General features: G+C 46.2%; 2 protein-coding genes across 3 annotated transcripts in view; both read left to right on the forward strand.

Moving 5' to 3' along the window:
* Positions 1–8,449, forward strand: part of myo5b (myosin VB) — a 30,170-nt gene extending 21,721 nt beyond the window's left edge. For both annotated transcript variants that reach the window (XM_084572791.1, XM_084572792.1), the window contains exons 23-39: positions 62–155; positions 266–396; positions 658–777; positions 877–1,011; positions 1,097–1,162; positions 1,514–1,747; positions 2,395–2,468; positions 4,577–4,775; positions 4,889–4,982; positions 5,054–5,197; positions 5,495–5,646; positions 5,723–5,812; positions 5,893–6,043; positions 6,391–6,685; positions 6,911–7,085; positions 7,176–7,256; positions 7,349–8,449. In XM_084572791.1, coding sequence (XP_084428917.1) covers positions 62–155; positions 266–396; positions 658–777; positions 877–1,011; positions 1,097–1,162; positions 1,514–1,747; positions 2,395–2,468; positions 4,577–4,775; positions 4,889–4,982; positions 5,054–5,197; positions 5,495–5,646; positions 5,723–5,812; positions 5,893–6,043; positions 6,391–6,685; positions 6,911–7,085; positions 7,176–7,256; positions 7,349–7,501 — 2,388 coding nt within the window. In that variant the 3' untranslated portion in view covers positions 7,502–8,449. The remainder of the gene's footprint in view (positions 1–61; positions 156–265; positions 397–657; positions 778–876; positions 1,012–1,096; positions 1,163–1,513; positions 1,748–2,394; positions 2,469–4,576; positions 4,776–4,888; positions 4,983–5,053; positions 5,198–5,494; positions 5,647–5,722; positions 5,813–5,892; positions 6,044–6,390; positions 6,686–6,910; positions 7,086–7,175; positions 7,257–7,348) is intronic.
* Positions 8,450–18,667: 10,218 nt separating this feature from the next.
* il7r (interleukin 7 receptor) lies at positions 18,668–24,214 on the forward strand. The gene is made up of 8 exons (XM_084572638.1): positions 18,668–18,932; positions 20,049–20,190; positions 20,263–20,420; positions 20,496–20,647; positions 21,747–21,900; positions 21,972–22,077; positions 22,268–22,340; positions 22,542–24,214. Exons 1-8 carry the CDS (start codon positions 18,839–18,841, stop codon positions 22,908–22,910), a joined length of 1,248 nt encoding a protein of 415 aa, XP_084428764.1. The 5' UTR covers positions 18,668–18,838; the 3' UTR covers positions 22,911–24,214.
* The last annotated feature ends 26 nt before the right edge of the window (positions 24,215–24,240 follow it).

Raw genomic sequence — 24,240 nt, forward strand, 5'->3', positions numbered from 1 at the left:
GTAGACGTCTCTCCATGAAGAGTCTTCTCCTGTTGACAAGATGTTTGTTCTGTTCCTTCAGAGGCTTCAGGAGCTGGAGACAGAAAACTCTTTGCTGAAGACTGAGAAGGAGGAACTGAACCAGAAGATCCTGCAGAACATCAAGAACTCTGAGGGTGAGAACATAGAACTCAGCTGATTAAGACCAGAACACTGTGTCTCTGCTGCTGGTCTCATCATTGACATCATGTTGTGTGTGTTGTGTGTATTGTGTTGTGTGTATCAGAGGAGGTGAGCAGTGTGTCTCTGCAGTCGGAGCTGGATGAGGAGAGGGAACGCTACCAGAACCTCCTGAAGGAGTTCTCCAGACTAGAGCAGAGATACGACAACCTGAAGGAGGACATGTCTCTGAACAAGGTGACTGACCTCTGACCTCTGACCTTTCAGGGTCAATGGAGTCCTGTTTGGTTAGAACCGGACCATGTCTGGCTTTAGTCTGGTCTGATAATCAGACGTTAGATTCAGTGTTTCACGTTTTCTCAAATCAAACTGGACCCGGTGAAGTCGGTCCATCCGTCAGGTCCAGGTAAAGAGTGGACAGCTTGGTTCCACCTGGACCTAACGTCCCGTTGAGTTTAGTTCAGGTCAAGTGACTCTCTTCCTCCCATCGTCCTCTAGTTCCACCCCGGCCACAGGAGGAACCCGTCCAATCAGAGCAGCCTGGAGTCGGACTCCAACTACCCGTCCATCTCCACCTCAGAGGTGGGAGACACGGAGGACTCCATCCAGCAGGTGGAGGTCAGTTGGTCTCTTCTTCATTCACTCTTTAGTCCTGGTGGAGGCGGGAGTCATCATGGTAACGTGGTTATGATGGTTCTGATGGTTGTGGTCCTGCAGGAGATGGGTGTGGAGAAGGCCGCCATGGACATCAGTCTGTTCATGAAGCTGCAGAAGAGAGTCCGAGAGCTGGAGCAGGAGAGGAAGAGGCTGCAGAGCAACGTGGACAAGATGGAGGAGCTCGCCAAGCGCAAGGTGACGCTAATAATCAGAACAGTAGAACCCGTCTGTGTTCTGATCCGGTTCTTTACAGCGTTAATCACACGTTTCCTTCTTCTAGGGCTCCGAGGCCAAGAGTCCCACCTCTGAGCAGGAGACGGCAGATCTGGCCTACAACAACCTGAAGGTAAGAACATCACCACGGAAAGAACGTGTTTAAAGAACGTGTTAAAAGGACAAGGACACATTTAAAGGACACGTTTTATAGAACACGCTTGAAGGACGTGTTTAAAGACATGAACTGATTCAGTCGCTTTGACCAAAGACAACCTTAAACTAACTGACCAATCAGAGCTCAGGTTGTCAGGAAGGAGGAGTCAGAGACACCATGTCTTTACCGTCACCATGGTTACAGTCTCTGTGCTATAATCACATTGATTGTGTTTGTGTTGGGATGTCCTGAGACGGTGGAGATGACAGACATGTGTGAGGACATTAGAGGACATGTTAACCCTTTGGACCGTCTGTGTCTCTGCAGAGACAGGAGCTGGAGTCTGAGAACAAGAAGCTGAAGAACGACCTGAACGAGCTGAGGAAGGCCATCGCAGAGCGAGCTTCACAGGACAGCTCGTCCAATGAGCTGCAGGACAGCTACAACCTGCTGCTGAGTCAGCTGAAATCAGCCAATGAGGAGCTGGACGCCCGCAAGGAGGAGGTGCTTATCCTGAGGACTCAGATAGTGAGCGCCGTCCAGCAGCAGGAGAAGAACGTGGTGAGTTAGAGCCAGAACACTGAGCTCATGAATATTAATGAGACGATCAGAGTCAGTGATTGGTTAACGACCAGGAAACTACACAACGCTGCCATCAGCTTCTTTAGGTTTATTAACGAGCTTTAAAGGTCTGTGAGGCTAGAGACCCTAACCCTGCTGCAGTGTTAATGTTGGCGGCCATCTTTGATTTAGTCTTCAGACTAAAATGTTTATTAGTGATTTTTATCTTTCATACTGTTTAAATGTGTGTCAGTCAAAGGTCAGAGGTCAATAACGTTATCTTAGTGACTGTGATGGAGGCTGGTGATGCTCCTTCCTCCTCATCTGTAGACACAGGGCTAGTAGCAGCTAGCTAGCTTTGGTGGCTAACGCTAACTGAGGTCCAATCACAGGACAGGGTCCAACTTTCAGATAACGTCTGATCACATTCTAGTTTCGTCTCGTTAACATTTCCTCGTGTTTTTATCATCAGATTTTAGTTTCAGCTCGTCAGCGTCAGAATAACTGGTTGGAGATGAATATTTTTACGTCATTGTCTTCGTTAACGAATGAACACTGAGCTGCTGTGTGAAGTCAGACCAATCAGAGAGCTCGATGGAGTCCAAGGTCCAATCAGAATCATTCATGCTGTTTCTGTGTCGGAGCAGGAAACCGCCAAAGACCTGAACAACAGCAAAGAGACGCTGGACAAAGACGACGCCGGCCTGTCCGAGTCCAAACAGTGAGTCCTCCCTTCACCTTTCTATTCCCGTCATGACTCGACTGAACGAGACTTTGTTAAATCGGTTGTTGGGTTTGAATTTGGTAGAACCTCAACCTGAGATCAGGGGTCAGACTTTAATCAGCCTACTTCCTGTTTCTGCTTCTGAGATGGTGGTTCAGCTCTGATTAGACTCTTTAAATGAGCAACGTGATCATTCAGACCAGACCAGACAAGACAAGACCGCACCAGACAAGACAAGACAAGACAAGACAAGACCGCACCAGACAAGACCAGACCAGACAAGACAAGACCGCACCAGACAAGACAAGACAAGACAAGACCAGACCAGACAAGACAAGACAAGACAAGACAAGACAAGACCGCACCAGACAAGACAAGACCAGACAAGATCAGACAAGACAAGGCCGCACCAGACAAGACAAGATCAGACCAGACCAGACCAGACCAGACAAGACAAGACAAGACCGCACCAGACAAGACCAGACCAGACAAGACAAGACCGCACCAGACCAGACTAGATCAGACCAGACCAGACCAGACAAGATCAGACCAGACCAGACAAGACCAGACCAGACCAGACCAGACAAGATAAGACAAGACAAGACCGCACCAGACCAGACCAGACCAGACAAGGCAAGACCGCACCAGACCAGACCAGACCAGACAAGACAAGACCGCACCAGACCAGACCAGACCAGACCAGACCAGACAAGACAAGACCGCACCAGACCGCACCAGACCAGACCAGACCGCACCAGACCACACCAGACCAGACAAGATCAGATCAGATCAGATAAGACAAGACAAGACAAGACAAGACAAGACAAGACAAGACAAGACAAGACAAGACAAGACAAGACTGCACCGCACCTCATGTTCCTCATGTTCTTCTTCTTCTTCTCTCCTCTGCTTGCTGGACGTCAGTAACCGTCAGAACTGGTGTTATCTAAATGAAGATGGAGAGCTGGCCTTGGCTTACCAGGGCCTCAAACAAGTGGCCAGGTCTTTCTTCTTCCACTTCCTGTTCTCCTCTAGTCTGTGATGGTCTTAGCTTGAAGTCCTGATGTTGGTTTGATGTGTGGAGAACAGTAGCTGCAGTGTGGACTGTTCTCATAGACTGAGTTTACATGGTCTTTAGTATCCTGGTTTTGAGGCTTATCCGAGATATGGTGTTTACATGGAACAGAGAAACCCGGTTATTCATATCCCTGTATACATGATAAATACCAGAAACCCGTTTTCTGATCACTGCATCCTATCTGCGCACGCGTGTGTTACGTCTTTTGTTCACAACAGATTGCGCGGGAATTGTGATATAAAATAGAAATAAAATAAAAAAGAGACCTCTGTGGCTTCTAGCGGGCTCAGCATTACTAAATAAAATTTGAAGGTTGCTGGATCAGAGCCACTTTTCTGGTTCTGACATTTAGCTAAGTAGTAGTGCTTCTTCAATGTTTTCCAACGCGACCTAACTTGTTCAACAGAGCGAGGTGGAAAACCAGCGTCACGTAGCTTTTCCGCAACAGACTTGAGTATGTCGGCATTTCGGTGTTTTCTGCATCTAAACACGTCGTTATGTTTAGTTCTTTCATTATTTTAAGGTAAAATTCAGTCTCTTCGTCGCTCCAAAAGTGAGAAGTTCTCGTTGCCACCATGTTGATTGTATATCTGGTGCGTCACTGGCGTCACTCGCGCCTGCGCAGACAGTGGGCAGCCGTCAGAGACCGGGATAAGGTGTATACATGCTCCAGTATCCCGGCTTCTATCGGAGTACTCCAGGTGGCAAAACCGGGTTTCTTGAAACCGGGAAATGGGCATAACCTGGTTTCTGAATTCGGGATATGGTGTTTACATGCACAAACACAAAAACGGGATACTTCAAAAACCCGATCAAAACCGGGATACTAAAGACCATGTAAACTCAGTCAGTGAGTGTTCTCAGATCAGATCAGGACCAGATCAGATCAGGTGTTGGTCTCAACTAACCTGAGAGCTGCTGCTGCTCATCGCCGCTCTGTCAGAGGAAGTTATCTCTAGTAACGCCATCTTGCTCTCCTCCTCCTTCTCCTCCTCCTCCTCCTCCTCCTCCTCCTCCTCCTCCTCAGGCTGCTGGAGGCTCAGCTGCAGACTCAGTCCCGGCAGCACAGAGACGAGCTGGAGGCTCTTCACACTCAGATCGAGCTGCTGAAAGTCGACCTGGAGAAGAAGCAGGAGATCCTCAACTACACCATGTCCCTGTCTCCGGAGGCCCAGGTGGAGTTCAGCGTCCAGCAGGAGATCACCCGACTCACCAACGACAACCTGGTGAGAACACATTTAAAGGACATATTTTGTCCCTGCTGTTCCGGCTCCGGCTCCGACTCCGACTCCGGGTCCGATCCGCCTAGTGGTCCATATCCGTGTCTTCCTGTTTGCAGGACCTCAAGGAGCTGGTGGAGAAGCTGGAGAAGAATGAGAGGAAGCTGAAGAAGCAGCTGAGGATCTACATGAAGAAGGTCCAGGAGCTGGAAGGTAATGCCGTGGACCCGCCCCTCACATCAGGACTCTGCTCCGGGTCACTGACGGTTCATCTTCTCTTTCAGCCAATCAGGCGGCGGCTCTGACCAGCCGGTCCAAACCAGAGCTGAGCCGCCAGGTGACGGTCCAGAGGAAGGAGAAGGACTTTGAGGGGATGCTGGAGTACAGCAAGGAGGACGAGGCCCTGCTGGTGAAGACCCTGATCACCGGTCAGACCTTCATCCATCACATCAGTCAATGAATGAATGAGTCTATGACTAGATGAGTGAACGAATGAATGAACGATACGATAAATGAATGGATGAATGAATGGATGAATGAATGGATGACCATTCAGTCTGGTTGTGGGTTCACTGAACCCTGAGTTTGTCCTGAAGGCATCAGTTCATCAGTTCATCAGGTCTTCATTCTGCTGAACATTAACATCACAAAGAAATAAACTAAACACTGACGATGGATCTGATCCTGTTTGGTTCCTGGTCCATCGTTTGTCTTTGTGTTTCCAGACGTCCAGCCGAGCACCGTGTCGGCTACCGTCCCCTGTCTTCCCGCCTACATCCTCTTCATGTGCATCCGCCACGCCGACTACATCAACGATGACCAGAAGGTGGAGTCTCTGCTCACGACCTCCATCAACGCCATCAAGAAGGTGCTGAAGGTGGGTGTCATGCACACGCCTCCTCTTTGACGACACGTATGTTCTGCTGTCCTAACTTGTCGTCTCTGATCTGTAGAAGAACAGCGACGACTTTGAGATGACGTCCTTCTGGTTGGCCAACACCAGCCGCCTGCTGCACTGCCTGAAGCAGTACAGTGGTGACGAGGTGAGTTCTGCGCCGACGCCTCCTCACTTCCTGTCTGAGCTTTGCCTCCAGCTCACGGTTCTGTTCGGTTCCTCCCTCAGGCCTTCATGACCCAGAACACGGCCAAACAGAACGAGCACTGCTTGAAGAACTTCGACCTGGCCGAGTACCGCCAGGTTCTGAGTGACCTCTCCATCCAGATCTACCAGCAGCTCATCCGAGTGGCAGAGGGCATCATCCAGCCCATGATCGGTGAGTTCAGTGCAGATCCAGGCTGAGACCAAATCTGACGGGAGGTTCAATTTGTTCCAGTGTTAATGTTGGAGGAGTCCCGTTAGCTTAGCTTAGCTTAGCTTAGCTTAGCTTAGCTTAGCAGTGACGTCAGTCCATCCGTTTGACCAACACATTCACATTGTTGGTTTTCACAGGTCTTTAGTCTCTTCAGTCTTTATCACATCCAGACTTTTCTCTTTGCGTCGGGACAGTCTCCTCCTCCTCTTCTTCCTCCTCCTCCTCCCCCTCCTCCTCCTCCTCGTCCTCCTCCTATGAGTGGCTCATAGAGCAGACATTAGCTCTGTCTCTTTTCTGCCTCTCTTCAGTGTCGGCCATGTTGGAGAGTGAGAGCATCCCCAGCCTGGCGGGCGTGAAGCCGATGGGCTACAGGAACCGCTCGTCCAGCATGGACATGGACAGCGGCGGCCCCAACACCTACACCCTGCAGGCGCTGATCCGGCAGCTGAGCCAGTTCCACAGCATCATGCGGGACCATGGACTGGACCCTGAGATCATAGGCCAGGTGGTCCGGCAGCTCTTCCACTGCATCAACGCCAACACTCTCAACAACCTGCTGCTGCGCAAAGACGTCTGCTCCTGGAGCACCGGCATGCAGCTCAGGTAACCACCGGCAGAGTCCACTTCCTGTTTGCTGTTCGTTGTTCCTGTTTGTTGATGGTTCAGTGCAGGGAGCCTGGTCGCTCCAGCTCCAGCTTTTATCTCATCCATCAGTCTGATCCACTGAGTCGTTGATTTGTCAAATAATGAATCAGTTCAAAGACAAATAGAGGACAGACCCTGAAAGTGTCAGAGACAGGTGGACTTCATCTTCTCTGAACTGTGCAGGTACAACACCAGTCAGATGGAGGAGTGGCTCCGGGGGAATAACCTGTACCAGAGTAAAGCTGCAGCCACTCTGGAGCCCATCATTCAGGCCGCTCAGCTGCTGCAGGTCAAGAAGAAGACGTCCCAGGACGCCGAGGCCATCTGCTCTCTGTGCACCGCTCTGAGCACGCAGCAGGTCCGACCGGCTCGTCAACAATAATAACCACGATCGATCAGTAACTCTGTTGTGGTGTGGCGTTGATCTTTTGATCCGTTTCTGCTGCAGATTGTGAAGATCCTGAACCTGTACACGCCGCTCAACGAGTTTGAGGAGAGAGTCACCGTGTCCTTCATCAGAAACATTCAGGTGAGACGACGCCAGGTTTAAAACCCCTGTCCCTAACAGGGACGACTGAGATCAACTTCTTGTCAACTTCCTGTCAACTTCCTGTGTTTCAGAACTGTCTCCAGGACAGAAACGACTCTCTTCAGCTGCTGGTGGACACCAAACACACCTTCCCCGTCCTCTTCCCCTACACTCCGTCTGCTCTCAGCCTGGAGATGCTGCACATCCCCGCCTCCCTGGGCCTCGACTTCCTCGCCAGAGTCTGACGTCTGCTCCGGTGGACGTCTCCAGACTGCTCTCACTTCTTAGTAGTCGTGTCTTTCTGCCTCCATGTCTGTCTGATCACTGTCCTTCATCTGTCCTACACCTGGCTGACATCTGTCCAACACCTGTCCAGTGCACTGAGTCCTTGTGTTGTCCCAGAATTGTGTTTAACGTAGAGAGTAGGTCAGAAGGAGCAGAGAGATGCGATGAAGGATGAAGAAAGTTCAACTAGAACCAACGATAAAAACTGGATTTACAGATGAGTGAATATTTAGCGTCTTCCTGTCCACCAGTGGACTGATCAGCTGTTCTGTAAAACGTTTTAGTCATTTTTATCCCGTCATGTGTCAGATCAGATTTCTCTCTTTAGCTATTCCAGTGAGCTATGCTAAGCTAACATTAGCCAGCTAACATTTAGCATCTGTAACAGTTAACAGGAAGAATCTGTAAATCTGGTTTTATCATCAGGAACATGAAGTAACGAACTAAAGGAGGAGTTTTAATTAACGGCAGGTGATGATTAGAGAGGAAGTTTGGATCTGACCTTGACCCTGATCTCGTTTCTAATCATGATGATTTTTTTTTCTTTCTGTCTTTTTTTTTCTTGATTGATTTGTAATCAGTAATCAGACCGTGGTCTGAACACGTGTGCCATCCTGTGACGAGGCCGTGACGTCACGCTAACAACACGGATTCAAACGCTGTTTCTCTCTGTGAACATGAACCAGTTCTTCATCAACGTCTTCATCATGTTTTTAACAAGCAAACGCTAATTTCACAGTAAAACAAGTTTGAAAACAAAAACAAGAGAAAATACTTTCATTTTTACACAGAGATGCTAACAGCTACATGCTAACATGAGCTAATATGCTAGCATTAGCTGGTCAGCCAGTTGGTCTGATGGTGGCGCTGCAGGGTTCGTCCTCTGGGAACATGAGAAGGTTTGTGTCTCTGTCAACGTTCTCCATAAAGATTATTAAAAAACAACAAGAGACAAAGAGAAAGAATAAAGATGCTCCGGTTATGAAGACATGATTCATTCATTCATCAACATGAAACAAAACCCAGTTTATGTTTATTTCTTAGAATCGGATCAAATGTTTTTAACAGTGAGTCGAGTTCAGATGAATAAAGAAACGACACCTGGAGACAGACGAGCGTCTGACTGATGTGAACCTGGAGCTGAAGAGATTCCCACGACTCGTCGGTTGCAGCAGCTGGTGTGTCGGTGGTTTACCTGTGGCTCAGGTGGCTTCGGTCTGTTAACATCTGCTCTGAAGGTCACTTTCATCAAATATAAAATAATAGAAAGAATCCTTCAGATTCTGTGTTGGTTGTTTCAGCAGTTCTGCAGAAACCAAACTAAATGAAGGTCATGATTCAGCTCTGAACCTCTGATCTGGTTTATAAACGTGTCCTGGTTCATTCAGAGCCTGAGACAGAGACACACCTAAACCAAGTCTGACAGGAGACAGCAGAGCTAGCGTTAGCATGTATTAGCACTTGTGTAGTTACCCTGTCTGCCTGCAGGGGGAGACAAACGCTCGGCATGGTCCATTTAAGCAAAGTTTGAAAGAACTAGTCTCTAGACTGAGTTTAGATCCTGGAGAACCTCAGTGTCCGTTACTACTTTATACTTTAATGGTTGTAGAGTCCGTCTCCACTGGATCCTGGTTTGTTTCACATAAACCTGCTGAACTGAAACATGCACACCTGCATCTGGTCTCTGGTCTCTGCTGGTCTCTGGTCTCTGCTGCTCTCTGGCCTCAGGTCCGTGCTGGTCTCTGGTCTCTGCTGGTCCTTGGTCTCTGCTGGTCTCTGGCCTCAGGTCTGTGCTGGTCTCAGGTCTGTGCTGGTCTCAGGTCTGTGCTGGTCTCTGGTCTCTGCTGGTCCTTGGTCTGTGCTGATCCTTGGTCTGTGCTGGTCTCTGGTCTCTACTGGTCTCTGGTCTCAGGTCTGTGCTGGTCTCAGGTCTGTGCTGGTCCATGGTCTGTGCTGGTCTCTGGTTTCTGCTGGTCTCTGGTCTCAGGTCTGTGCTGAGACCTGCTGGCCTGTGCTGGTCCCTGGTCTGTGCTGATCCCTGGTCTGTGCTGGTCCCTGGTCTCTACTGGTCTCAGGTCTCTGCTGGTCTCTGGTCTCTGGTCTCTGCTGGTCCTTGGTCTGTGCTGGTCTCTGGTCTCAGGTGGTCTCTGGTCTCTGGTCTCTGCTGGTCCTTGGTCTGTGCTGGTCTCTGGTCTCAGGTCTGTGCTGGTCCTTGGTCTGTGCTGGTCTCTGGTCTGTGCTGGTCCTTGGTCTGTGCTGAGACCTGCTGGCCTGTGCTGGTCCCTGGTCTGTGCTGGTTCTTGGTCTGTGCTGGTTTCTGGTCCCTGCTGGTCCCTGGTCTCTGCTGGTTTCTAGTCTCAGGTCTGTGCTGGTTTCTGGTCCCTGCTGGTCCCTGGTCTCTGCTGGTTTCTAGTCTCAGGTCTGTGCTGGTCCTTGGTCTGTGCTGGCCTCAGGTCTGTGCTGGTCTTTGATCTGTGCTGGTCTCTGCTGATCTGAGGTATCTGCTGGTCCCTGGTCTCTGCTGGTCCCTGGTCTGTGCTGGTCTCTGGTCTCTGCTGGTCTCTGGTCTCAGGTCTGTGCTGGTCTAAGGTCTGTGCTGGTCCCTGGTCTGTGCTGGTCTCTGGTCTGTGCTGGTCTTAGGCTTCTGCTTGTCTCTGGTCTGTGCTGATCTCTGGTCTCTGCTGGTCCCTGGTCTCTACTGGTCACTGGTCTGTGCGGGTTTCAGGTCTCTGCTGGTCCCTGGTCTATGCTGGTCTCTGGTCTGTGCTGGTCTTAGGCCTCTGCTGGTCTCTGGACTGTGCTGATCCCTGGTCTCTGCTGGTCCCTGGTCTCTACTGGTCTCTGGTCTGTGCGGGTTTCAGGTCTCTGCTGGTCCCTGGTCTATGCTGGTCTCTGGTCTGTGCTGGTCCCTGGTCTGTGCTGGTCTTAGGCCTCTGCTGGTCTCTGGACTGTGCTGATCCCTGGTCTCTGCTGGTCCCTGGTCTCTACTGGTCTCTGGTCTGTGCCGGTTTCAGGTCTCTGCTGGTCCCTGGTCTGTGCTGGTCCCTGGTCTGAGGTGTGGAGCCTGGAGCTGTATTTGTGTTGTTTTGAAGAGATGAAGACGAGCTGTGAGTGGAGGAAGAGGATGTGGTGACGAGTCATCTCTGAACAAGTGTAACCTCCGTTTGCACGGCGTGCAACACCTTCTACAGAAGACGGCGCTGAGCCGGAGGCTGCTGTCAGACTCAGCTGAGCGGCAGGAAGCAGCGCTTGGCTCGGCGGCACTACGGAGGAGGCCTTCATGTGGCTGATGGAGGCTCGGCTTCAAACGCTCCTTCAGTTTGGTGTGGCTTCGCTCAAAAGGAGCTCAGTGAGATTTCACCCTGTGGTTTCATGTATGGGTGGAGGTGTAATGACATAAATAGACTCGTAGCAAAAACAGCATGAGCACAGGTACCAGAGGCAGGTAGGGAAAACAGCCAAGGCCCCTTCGGCCTCCTGAGGGCCTCCTGAGGGCCTCACAGGCCTCCTGAGGGCCTTCTGAGGGCCTTACAGGCTTCCTGAGGGCCCGGGACCACATAATTACATCCACTCACATTCATTACATGATAGAAACCAGCTTCAGAAATATTTTCCTGACAAACAAAGATCATAATCCCGACCGAACATATATTTAATGATTATTTATAAGTATATGTTGAGGGTATGTTTGGGTATGTTTGGGTATGTTTGGATATGTTGAGGGTATGTTGGGGTATGTTGAGGGTATGTAGAGGGTATGTTTGGGTATGTTTGGGATATGTTGAGGGTATGTTTGGGTATGTTTGGATATGTTGAGGGTATGTTGGGGTATGTTGAGGGTATGTAGAGGGTATGTTTGGGTATGTTTGGGATATGTTGAGCCAGTAGGATCCAGATCCTCAGAGTAAACAGGTCCATCAGATTCAGACCGAAGCTGAAACCACAGCTGAAGGTGTTGATGCTGAGAGCAGATAGAAGCTGAGACGTTGTGGTTTGACGGAGGCGGTGAGCTTCTCCTCCCAGATCAGCTGCAGCAGACGAGTTTAGTCCAGAGACTCGTTCGTTAGAGAACAGCTCATTAATAGTCGTAGTTAGTTTCACCTCCTTCTCTTCAGCACCACAGAGAAACAGCTTCTCCAGCTTCACCACCATGACTTCATCCACCCTCTCTCCTGAAAACACGTTAACCACAGCCGCCGCCCACGGACGCTATCGAGAGTTCAACCTTCATCTCCACCCTCCGCTCACATACTCAACACTATTGTTTAAAAATCTGAGATCAGCATCTACAAAACAAAACTGATAAACCAAACCTAACTGCTGGAAGGGTGTTAGCTAGCCTTAGCTAAAGCTAATTTACCCTTTATTGCTCTTTCCTGGTTAATAATTACATGTTGTTATTATTCCTGTCAAATACAGCGGTAGATAAATCTTGAATGAAGATAACAGGAGAACATTTACCCGCTAAAAGCTAAACTTAGCAGAAGCAGATGTTATCTCAGCCTCTTTACAATGTGATTTAGTGAAACCACATTTTAACCACATATTTCATCGCCTTTGAAATTTCTATGCAGAAAAAAAAATCTAAAAACAAGAAAACAGATTTAATTGTTAGTGTGTTTTAGTTAGCCTCACCCAAGTCTTATCACAATGAAGGAAGAAAAGAGAATAGCTAACTAGCCTAGCTAAGAGCAGCAGAGTAACTGATCTCTCTCTCTGTGGTTTTGTTAAATTAATTTTCAGTCACATATTTAACTCTTAAACTTTTATTTAATTTTAATAGAACAGCTACAAACTAAAGCTAACATCTAAACTTCAGTTTTTAACTCCAGCTAACTCAAGCTAACTGCTTAGCCTTAGCTAAAGCTAACTGTTCCGTGGCATTGACAAATAAACACATATACATATATCGTTTATTATACTAATGTACTGTTATAACTTCTGGTGATGCAGAAGCTTAATCTCCTCACAACACAAACATGTGAACATTATTTAGAATTTCTAAATGTCCTAATGTTCAAACCAAAATAAAACTTTCTTTCAGTAGAATTTCTTATTTTAAAATAACAGACTTTCAAACTAAACTATGGTTTTACTACTCCAGCTAATTAAAGGTAGCTAGTGAGATAGCCACATGTGGCCTTAGCTAGCGCTAACTTTATCATAGCTGTTTACTGGTTAATGAAAACTGAATATAGACAATCTAACGTCATATAGTTAGTGGGACAGAAGTTCAATCCTGTCACAAATATTAATAATAATTATTATTATTATAAAACTACATGTGAATGGTTGTCTGTCTCTCTGTGTTGGTCCTGTGATAGACCTGTCCAGGGTGGACCCCCCCTCTAGACCAATGACAGCTGGGGTAGACTCCAGACCCCCATGACCCTTCACAGGAACAAGAGGTTACAGAAGATGAATGAATGAATGAATATAAAAGTACATGTGCTAGATGCTAACTAGCCTAGCTAGCAGCCAGGTTGCGTCTCAGTGTGGGCTCAGACTAACCAGGTCCTGTTATTTATTTATTGTTGTGTTGTCAGTAGATTAGACTTTATTCATCCACCAGGGAAATGACTCGGTCACAGGTGTAAGACAATTATAAAATAAAATAAGCAAAAAATTTACAAAATTATCATATGAACAAATGTTGACAGAGACAGAAGTCATTTCTATCCATAGAAGGATTAATAACATGGAGCTTTGTTGTTCACTGTGGAGGATATCGTTTTAATCCTCTTATTAACACGTGAGTAATGTGTTTTATTATTAATATTATTATTATTTTAACGCAGTTCTTTAGCAGCTGTAACGTGACTCAGGGTTTGAGGTTGACAGTGATGCAGATAAGACTGAACCTGTGAGTGTGTAGCTTGGTGTCTTTATATTTTACATTCAGACATTTTCAGAAACGAAAATGAACAAATATCTGTGGTCGTCTCTTCACGGAGTCAAAGCTCTGTTAGTCTGGAACCTGATGACGTCATTGACCTCTGACCCCTGACCTCTGTCTCTCATGTCAGGCCTCAGTCAGACTGAAGACGTTCGTCTACTGAAGGTTATACTTCTTCAGACTCTGCAAGTATCGCACCACCACCACCGCCGCCGCCGCCGCCGTTTCCCAGCATGCTCTGCTCCACAGCAGCGTATTCCTGTTGTCAGATAGAAGGAAGCAGAGCTGCTAACCACGGCGAGGCTGCGGCTGTTCAGAAACTACTCGTCTGCTGCACATGTGCAAACGCAGCGACGCTGGGACTCTGTGGTTCTTCTTCACAGCAACAAACCGTCAGAGAGACGACGGCGAGGAGCTGACAGACGTCCTGCAGCCGACACGCTGGCCTCATTTACAACAAACCAGATCAGTTAAGGCGACAGGAAGTGGTTTGTAGGGTAGACTTTCAGCTTCAGGGTTGTTTGACAGAAAAGATTCAGCCTCAGAAACATGAGGGCAGCTCTCTGGAGATGTTTGTAAGAGATAAACCCAGAGCTCCTGTCTTAATAATCTGACCCTCATCATCTGACGCTCATTCACTCATTCACTCATTCACTCATTCACACACTCAAGGTTGTCGGTCCTGAACATGAGGTACTGTCACAGCTCAGAGGAAAAATACTAATAAATCCATTTAAAGATGAATAAAACAAACTGTTCTGGGCCTGAAGCAGAGCCGGGTACCTTCTGGTATTAAGACAAATAAAAACAAAATAAATAAGAGTTAAAATATAAATAAGTTACATTTATCTTTGGTCCTTTAATCTATGAAGAAAGAGAAGTAGAAGAGAAACCAGAAGTTATTAGGCTCATGAAGAAGAAGAAGAAGAAGAAGTTTCCATCAGTCAGTGAATTCCTACTTCTTGGACCAGAGAGACCTGGACCAGTGTTCACCGTGGATATTGGTTCTTGGACCAGAGAATTGGACCAGTGGTCACTGTGGAGACCGGTTCTTGGACCAGAGAGACCTGGACCAGTGTTCACCGTGGATATTGGTTCTTGGACCAGAGAATTGGACCAGTGGTCACTGTGGAGACCGGTTCTTGGACCAGAGAGACCTGGACCAGTGGTCACCGTGGAGACCGGTTCTTGGACCAGAGAGACCTGGACCAGTGGTCACCGTGGAGACCGGTTCTTGGACCAGAGAGACCTGGACCAGTGGTCACCGTGGAGATTGGTTCTTGGACCAGAGAACTGGACCAGTGGTCACCGTGGAGACCGGTTCTTGGACCAGAGACCTGGACCAGTGGTCACTGTGGAGACTGGTTCTTGGACCAGAGAGACCTGGACCAGTGGTCGCCGTGGAGACCGGTTCTTGGACCAGAGAGACCTGGACCAGAGGTCACCGTGGAGACCGGTTCTTGGACCAGAGACCTGGACCAGTGGTCACTGTGGAGACTGGTTCTTGGACCAGAGAGACCTGGACCAGTGGTCGCCGTGGAGACTGGTTCTTGGACCAGAGAGACCTGGACCAGAGGTCACCTTGGATCTCCAGCTGGATGAGAGGATGAGGATGAGGTGGTGGAGGTCAGGTCATAGTTGGTGTGATGTTCAGTGCAGAAGATGCAGTGATGGGTTCTAGGAGTTAAACACCTCGTCTGATGTTCATGAACATGATGTGTTGATGTGTTGATGTGTTGATGTGTTGATGTGTTGATGTGTTGATGTGTTGATGTGTTCATGTGTTGATGTGTTGATGTGTTGATGTGTTGATGTGTTGATGTGTTGATGTGTTCATGTGTTCATGTGTTCATGTGTTCATGTGTTCATGTGTGGATGTGTGGATGTGTTGATGTGTTGATGTGTTCATGTGTTCATGTGTTGATGTGTTGATGTGTTGATGTGTTGATGTGTTGATGTGTTCATGTGTTCATGTGTTCATGTGTGGATGTGTGGATGTGTGGATGTGTTCATGTGTTCATGTGTTCATGTGTTCATGTGTTGATGTGTTGATGTGTTGATGTGTTCATGTGTTCATGTGTTCATGTGTTCATGTGTTCATGTGTTCATGTGTTGATGTGTTGATGTGTTGATGTGTTGATGTGTTCATGTGTTCATGTGTTCATGTGTTCATGTGTTCATGTGTTGATGTGTTCATGTGTTCATGTGTTCATGTGTGACAGGATGACTCAGTCGTAGGTTTAACTGATAACAGGATGTTGATCCTTTGTTATTATTAGAGTCACTAGTTTCTCCGTCTACGCCCAGAATTATTATTACTGACAGATATATAGATGATTTATTATATGTAATTATTATATATCATCTCTATCTATAGATGATATATAATAATGATATATATATATATAATAATACAGGTATATATATATATATATAATACTTCTCTATATATCTAGTCCCTCAGCAGAGAACTCTACAGCAGCTCGTTCATATATATACCTGTATAATAATGATATAGATATATAGTATATAATAATGATACAGGTATATATATATATATATATACCTGTATAATAATGATATAGATATATAGTATATAGTAATGATACAGGTATATATATATATATATATGTATAATAATGATATAGATATATAGTATATAGTAATGATACAGGTATATATATGTGTGTATATATATACCTGTATAATAATACTTCTCTGTATATCTAGTCCCTCAGCAGAGAACTCTACAGCAGCTCGTTCATATATATACCTGTATAATAATGATATAGATATATAGTATATAGTAATGATACAGGTATATATATATGTGTGTATATATATACCTGTATAATAATGATATAGATATATAGTATATAGTAATGATACAGGTATATATATATATATATATATATATAATAATGATATAGATATATAGTATATAGTAATGATACAGGTATATATATGTGTGTATATATATACCTGTATAATAATACTTCTCTGTATATCTAGTCCCTCAGCAGAGAACTCTACAGCAGCTCGTTCATATATATACCTGTATAATAATGATATAGATATATAGTATATAGTAATGATACAGGTATATATATATGTGTGTATATATATACCTGTATAATAATGATATAGATATATAGTATATAGTAATGATACAGGTATATATATATGTGTGTATATATATACCTGTATAATAATGATATAGATATATAGTATATAGTAATGATACAGGTATATATATATATATATATATATATATATACCTGTATAATAATGATATAGATATATAGTATATAGTAATGATACAGGTATATATATATATATATATATATATATATATACCTGTATAATAATGATATAGATATATAGTATATAGTAATGATACAGGTATATATATATATATATATATATATATATATATAATAATGATATAGATATATAGTATATAGTAATGATACAGGTATATATATATATATATATATATACCTGTATAATAATGATATAGATATATAGTATATAGTAATGATACAGGTATATATATGTGTGTATATATATACCTGTATAATAATACTTCTCTGTATATCTAGTCCCTCAGCAGAGAACTCTACAGCAGCTCGTTCCTTCACGTCTCGTTAACGTGTAAAACATTCAACACTTTATTTATTTGATTCTTTTCTATTTATCATCTCAGTCTCACATGTTCTTTTATTCTGTTTCTATGTTCTCACAATGGAACCGTTTCCTTGAAGCATCAATAGAGTTTAATGAACTAATAGAACCAGAGGAACCAGAGGAACCAGAGGAACCGGTTCTGTGTGTCGTCTCCTGATGGAACCAGATGCAGGTTTTCAGCTGAACGTGTGATTCATGTCTTCTGGTTTAATGTCTCTCTGTGTCTTTAGGTGTCTCTCTGTGTCTCTGTCTTTATTTCTGTGTCTCTCAGTGTCTCTGTCTTTATTTCTGTGTCGCTCAGTGTCTCTGTCTTTATTTCTGTGTCTCTAGGTGTCTCTCGGTGTCTCTCAGTGTCTCTGTCTTTATTTCTGTGTCTCTAGGTGTCTCTCAGTGTCTCTGTCTTTATGTCTGTGTCTCTCGGTGTCTCTCAGTGTTTCTGTCTTTATTTCTGTGTCTCTCAGTGTCTCTCGGTGTCTCTGTCTTTATTTCTGTGTCTCTCAGTGTCTCTCAGTGTCTTTCAGTGTCTCTGTCTTTATTTCTGTGTCTCTAGGTGTCTCTCAGTGTCTCTCAGTGTCTCTGTCTTTATGTCTGTGTCTCTCAGTGTCTCTCAGTGTCTCTTGGTGTATCTGTCTTTATTTCTGTGTCTCTTCAGTGTCTCTAGGTGTCTCTCAGTGTCTCTAGATGTCTCTAGGTGTCTCTCAGTGTCTCTCAGTGTCTCTGTCTTTATTTCTGTGACTCTAGGTGTCTCTCAGTGTCTCTGTGTGTCTCTCGGTGTCTCTGTCTTTATTTCTGTGTCTCTCAGCGTCTCGCGGTGTCCCTGTCTTTATTTCTGTGTCTCTCAGTGTCTCTCAGTGTCTCTGTCTTTATTTCTGTGTCTCTAGGTGTCTCTCAGTGTCTCTCAGTGTCTCTGTCTTTATGTCTGTGTCTCTCGGTGTCTCTCAGTGTCTCTCAGTGTCTCTGTCTTTATTTCTGTGTCTCTCAGCGTCTCTCTGTGTCTCTGTCTTTATGTCTGTGTCTCTCGGTGTCTCTCAGTGTCTCTCGGTGTCTCTCAGTGTCTCTCGGTGTCTCTGTCTTTATGTCTGTGTCTCTCAGTGTCTTTTAGTGTCTCTGTCTTTATTTCTGTGTCTCTCAGTGTCTCTCTGTGTCTCTCAGTGTCTCTCGGTGTCTCTCAGTGTCTCTCGGTGTCTCTCAGTGTCTCTCGGTGTCTCTGTCTTTATGTCTGTGTCTCTCAGTGTCTTTCAGTGTCTCTGTCTTTATTTCTGTGTCTCTCAGTGTCTCTCAGTGTCTCTCTGTGTCTCTCAGTGTCTCTCAGTGTCTCTCAGTGTTTCTCAGTGTTTCTGTCTTTATTTCTGTGTCTCTCGGTGTCTCTGTCTTTATGTCTGTGTCTCTCAGTGTCTCTCAGTGTCTTTATTTCTGTGGAAACTCAACCTGCTGATGTTTTGTGATTTATAGAACATCCTGTGACACCTCCACAAACCAACAACACCCCCTCCTCCTCCTTCCTCTCAGCTCTGGCCACTCCCTCCTCCTCCTTCCTCTCAGCTCTGGCCACTCCCTCCTCCTCCTTCCTCTCAGCTCTGGCCACTCCCTCCTCCTCCTTCCTCTCAGCTCTGGCCACTCCCTCTTCCTCCGCCACCGACTAGAAACCCTCTGAGCCGACGAGGCGGCAGCTCTGTGAGCCGAGGACCAGGTGTTGATCAGCTGGACAGAAGACATGGGGTCTGGGTGGAAGGTGGCGATGCTGCTGCTGCTGCTGTCGGCCGGAGCTGAGGCCGAGAGCGGAGACGGAGACAGAGACGGAGACGAGGGTGAGGACATCTTCTTAAATAAATGAGAGGTTGTTGAGTTCTGAGAGTTTCTAGTTTAGACGTCAGTAAAGATCCAGATCTACCAGGAGGACGTTTTATGTCAGAGATGATGTTTCCTTCAGAACCAGCAGGAACTCTGCAGCTTCATCTCAGATAAACTTTGTTTAGTTTGACTTGTTAGAGTTTTGTTCTCGTTCAGATTCACGTTGACTCGTGTACGTGGAGCTCAGAGGATCTTCTTCTTCTTCTTCTTCTTCTTCTTCTTCTTCTTCTTCTTCTTCTTCGTCTGGTTTGTTTCTACGCTGATGATCCACTGTTCTCTCTCTGTCTCTCTGTTCTGATCCTCCTCTGGACATTCACCACTTCATTTCATATACGTGCAGCACTAACACATAACCCAGATCTTAACTTCCTGTTGTTTCCTGTGAAACGATGCGTGTACACCGATCAGCCACAACATTAAAACTACCAACACTCATGACCTCATTAATGTTCTTCTGGTGAAGCTGAACATTGGTCCATGACCCTGTCTCTGGTTCAGACCAGGATCATGTAGACCATGTTCTGATCCAGTCTGCAGGGTCAGATCCTCTAGAACATTTCTTCTGCTTCTAACATCAACTCTGAGGATGAAATGTTTACTGATGTATTCACCCAGTGGTGATTGATCTCACCTGATCTCACCTGTTCATCTTTAAGTATCTGTGGTCACACCATCACTGATTCATGTGATCATTTCTACTAGTGGTTGAAGGAATGAGTTAAACTCCTCTTCCTCAGATCAGCCCTGTTGAGTAGGTGGTCTTTAATGTGACCCAGGACTCATTGTGTGTTCACACTACCAAAGGAAGGAGGTCACATGTGTCCCAGACCACCTCCACATGTGGACTGACACCAGATCAGTGTTCACACCTGGACCTGTTTAACCTGGACTCTAGAGACCAGATCAGTGTTCACACCTGGACCTGTTTAACCTGGACTCTAGAGACCAGATCAGTGTTCACACCTGGACCTGTTTAACCTGGACTCTAGAGACCAGATCAGGTCTGGTCAGGTCGTAATGTATTGGCTGATGTATAGTTGATGATCCTCTTTAAATGATCTGTTTCCTCTCAGAGCTCAGAATCAGCTGCAGCTCCGACATCATGTTCCGTGAATCCAGTCTGACCTGTAGGCTGGTCACCTACGACCCTGAGGACGATGAAGACGAGAAGGAGGAAGACGAGGAGGAGGGCGGCATCGAGAAAATGACTTTGTGGTAAAACTTTAACGACTCATAGCAGCTTCCTGCCGCTCAGAGGAGACTCTGACTCAGATCTCTGACGTTCAGTTACAGTGACTTCACAGTTGGAGGCAAAGACAAGTGTCTGGAGAGTCCAGGAGACACAATCCGGTCCAAGGACCTGGATCTTCTGTGGGACCTGAAAGTGACAGTCCACCTGAAGAGAGGAGGACAGGTCTCACAATGGGTCAAAATGATGAAGATCGGTGAGCACAGCTGACATGTCCGGTGGAGACGGTTCTGTCAGACAGAAGCTGACATGTCTCTGGTTCTTTGTTCAGTCAAACCCAGATGTCCTCAGGTGTTGAACGTCACCTTGGACCAGGACCAGAACCAGGCACTGATCCGGATCCGGACACCGTACGACAATGACTATCTGACCGTAGAGAACCAGCTGTTCCAGCTGCACATCAGCACGACAGGGAGGGACATGGTAACACACCTGATTCATTCATGCTTGCCCTACAGACACTGTTGCATTCTGGGTAGTTATTAACTGTAATAAGTCAGTCGTGGACCAGTGGCTGCATCATAGGTCAGGCCATATAAGCCCCGCCCCCTCCATGTTAGTGGGCAGGGCTAAAGTGCACGTCACACTGGTAGTGAATATAATGCTGATGTATGTTGAAGTTATTTGACGCTATAGAAACGGGAAGTGACGTCGATGATGATGATTGGCAGTTGCCATGACAACGTGTAACTAACCCTCAGTGAGACTGCCATTAGCTAACTAGCTGCGTTAGCATTTACAAAGTGTGAATCCATGATGGAGATGGATTCAAATGTTGTCAGTAACTGATGGAGGTAGAGCAGAGGTAGAGGTAACGCAGAGCCGGCCCAAGCCTCAATGGGGCCCTAAGCAAAATTTGATTTTGGGGCCCACTATTTCTGCCAATAATGTTGATTGTTGATCATTCACACAGGAGGTACACATTACCGGTATAGCAGAGCTTTGACATAGAACGGCAGTAAGAATCACTAGGCCTACATCAGCAGCAACACTAAATTTTTTTTTAAATTTTTTTTTATTTCATTTTTACAATAATATATATTTGATCATACAGAAAGCATCACTCATACATGCAAAAAAAAATAAATAAAAAAATTTTTTTGATTGCTCTTTGGGGCCCCCTACTGGCCGCGGGGCCCTAAGCAGGTGCTTAGTTCGCTTATGCCTTGGGCCGGCTCTGAGGTAACGGATCATCCAGAACCTGGATCCAGTTCTAGACTCAGTCTGACCAACAGGAGGAAGAAGAGGGACGGCAGCCATCTTGGTCTCATCTCTAGATAGAAGGTCCCACTCTAATGTTTATCTGGAGTCTCTCTATATAACAGTATTCATACACATCATCTGACCAGTTTCAATGTCTCTGAGGACGTTACCAGACTCCTGGGTAAACCTTAGACCTGATCTGAACTCAAACTCTTTGTAAAATGATCCAAAAGACAAAGCCCAGAGTTTGGGTAGAACTTGTCATCCTTTTGGGTGATTGTCTCTTCTTGACCAGTTCCTTTTGTCTCGGCGTCCTCAGGTTCAGAACATCTCATCCGGTGACGTCCTGCAGATTGACATGGACCACCTCCAGAGAAACTCCCGCTACCAGGTCAGAGTACGAGCCATCCCTCAGACCTACTTCGAGGGAACCTGGAGCGAATGGAGTGACACCTTCACGTTCTACACTCCTGGTAAGAACCTCGGGTCTAGAACCTCTCTAGAACCCAGAAGGCCATGACGATCTTGTCCTCTTTCCCTCCAGCCCTGAAGACTGAGGACAGCCCAGAGCCGATGATGGTGGTGGTGGTGGTGTGCCTGGTCTCTGTGGTGGTGGTGACGTCCAGCGCCGTCATCTTCTGGAAGAACAAGTAGGACGACTCTGTGGGAGGATCTGAGGATCCGAGGATCCGAAGATCTGAAGATCTGAAGATCTGAGGATCTGAGGATCTGAGGGTCTGAGGGTCTGAGGATCTGAGGATCTGAGGATCTGAGGATCCAAGGGTCTGAGGGTGTGGAGGCGTTTCATTCACTCATTCATTCTTCTCTCCTTCCTTCCAGGATATTCACCTACATCTGGCCGAGCATCCCTCACCCCAAACAGACTCTGGTTCAGATCTGCAAACCAAATAAAGTAAGAACCAAACTACTGCTGTGATCCCAGGTCTGGTCTGACCCAGAACAGAGTTAAACATTTAAAGGCAACCAGGTTTTATTTTGATCATCACAACAGACAGGAAGTAAAGACAGGATCGGGGAAATGTTCAGGGTTGACTATGCTGGTTCTGGATCAGGACTAAACTCATCAACGTTTTCTCTCTCTGCGTTTTTTCAGGGTCTGTTGTTGAACTTCAAGCCGGAGGTGTTCAGTTCTCTTAACGTCTATCCACTGGAGAAGACCAACCCCATGAGTCCTCCTCCGTCAGCCCCGCCCATCTCTGCCCAGAGCTCCGCCCACAGCTCCTCCCACAGCTCTGACTGCAGCAGCGCCACCACCGAGGAGCTGGAGCTCTCTGCCCTCCTGAGTCAGAGTTCTGACGGAGAGGAAGGCCTCCGGAGCGCCGGCAGTGCCCCCCAGCTCCAGGAGAGGCCGGTCCCGCCCCGGCCTGCAGGGGGCACCACAGGGAATGAGGCGGAGCTGTTTGGGGCGAGTCCCCAGGAGGAGGCCTACGTCACCATGTCCAGCTTCTATCAGATCAAGTAACTACAGAGATATCAAACTTCTACAACCTCGTGTTCGGATGTCTCTAGAGGATACGCCCACAGACTCTAGCGCCACCATGAGGTCAACTCTCTTCATCTCCACTGATGAACATTCATCCTCCTCAGAGAATGAGTCTAGTGCCCCCATGAGGTTGATTGAATGTACTGCATATAGTTAACACCTAATCCTCAAAATGTTTCACCTGGACTTTCTGTTTTATCAGACAATATAAGTATAAATGCTTTTGCCCATTTTTACAGAATACCTGGAACTTTGAATATCTGGCCGTATCTAAAATTAACTGGATGTTAGAACTGTTAGAAATGACAAGAGTGAAACTACCGTAATGACACCAGAGAAACGTCTCTGGTTTCTGATAGCGATAATTACAGTAATCCAAAGAGCACTTCATGTGTGTTCCCCTCAGGATGAACCATCGTTTTAGTCTCAGCCTCACACTAACGATATGGAACGGCCAATCAGAAACAAGGAAGATATATCACATGATTAAGTTCATTTAAATGCTAACGGTGGCGTTAGAACTAGTTGATGAGTCTTCATACGTCCTGCAGCCTTCCAGACGACTCTCTGGGTGAAGTTCTTCTTCAGCCTGATGACAAATAAACATTCCACCCCGAGAACCTCCTCAAGAACCACAACGATGTATATATATATACATTGGCTAACCTTGCATGGCTGCGTGAACCCTTGTAGCACAACACAGTTATTAATAGGCACTGACTTTACTCTGATGACTTGCACTGCTGTTCTTTGGTCGATATGAAGTGGAAGGCTAACCACCTCAGCATGTAGCATGCTCTGAGCTTGTTGTTTAGAACCACCTAGAGAACCTCAACCTTCTAGCAGAACCACTAGAACCACCCAAAGGATTGTAGGAACACAAGACAAAACTAGAACCACATACACAGTCCTAGAATGTCTCCATTAGAACCTAAAGAACCATGAGGACATAGGGTCTGGTGTTCTCCTCGGTCCCGTCAAAGCTGCTCCCGTCCAAAACTAAACTCTGTCTTTAGAGGAGTTGGCGTTGCCTTGACGACCTGACCGACTGGTTTGTGTTTGCCATCGTCATGGAGACGCCGACCACACAATGCTGCTTCTGACACATCTGACACAACCTGCACCTCATGTTGCCTCTCAGCGAATGCAAACCCAGGAATGTAGCTTTGTTTCATCCACGACTAGAGAACCAACTGTACATATACGTCACTATGTAATATAATATAATATATATATATATATATATATATCATCATGTTTTTATTTCATCAATAAACCACATCATATACGTCACCATGTTTTATTTAAT

This window comes from Chelon labrosus (genome assembly GCF_963514085.1).
Source record: "Chelon labrosus genome assembly, chromosome: 22".
In the NCBI taxonomy this organism is placed as follows: Eukaryota; Metazoa; Chordata; class Actinopteri; order Mugiliformes; family Mugilidae; genus Chelon; species Chelon labrosus.

What these genes read in the sequence shown, in the direction of transcription:
- il7r (XM_084572638.1), top strand. Translation starts at nt 18,839, where the DNA reads ATGGGGTCTGGGTGGAAGGTGGCGATGCTGCTGCTGCTGCTGTCGGCC. An exon ending in GCACGACAGGGAGGGACATG is followed by an intron (nt 20,648 to 21,746) that starts GTAACACACCTG and finishes CGGCGTCCTCAG; the next exon opens with GTTCAGAACATCTCATCCGG. An exon ending in CTTCACGTTCTACACTCCTG is followed by an intron (nt 21,901 to 21,971) that starts GTAAGAACCTCG and finishes CTTTCCCTCCAG; the next exon opens with CCCTGAAGACTGAGGACAGC.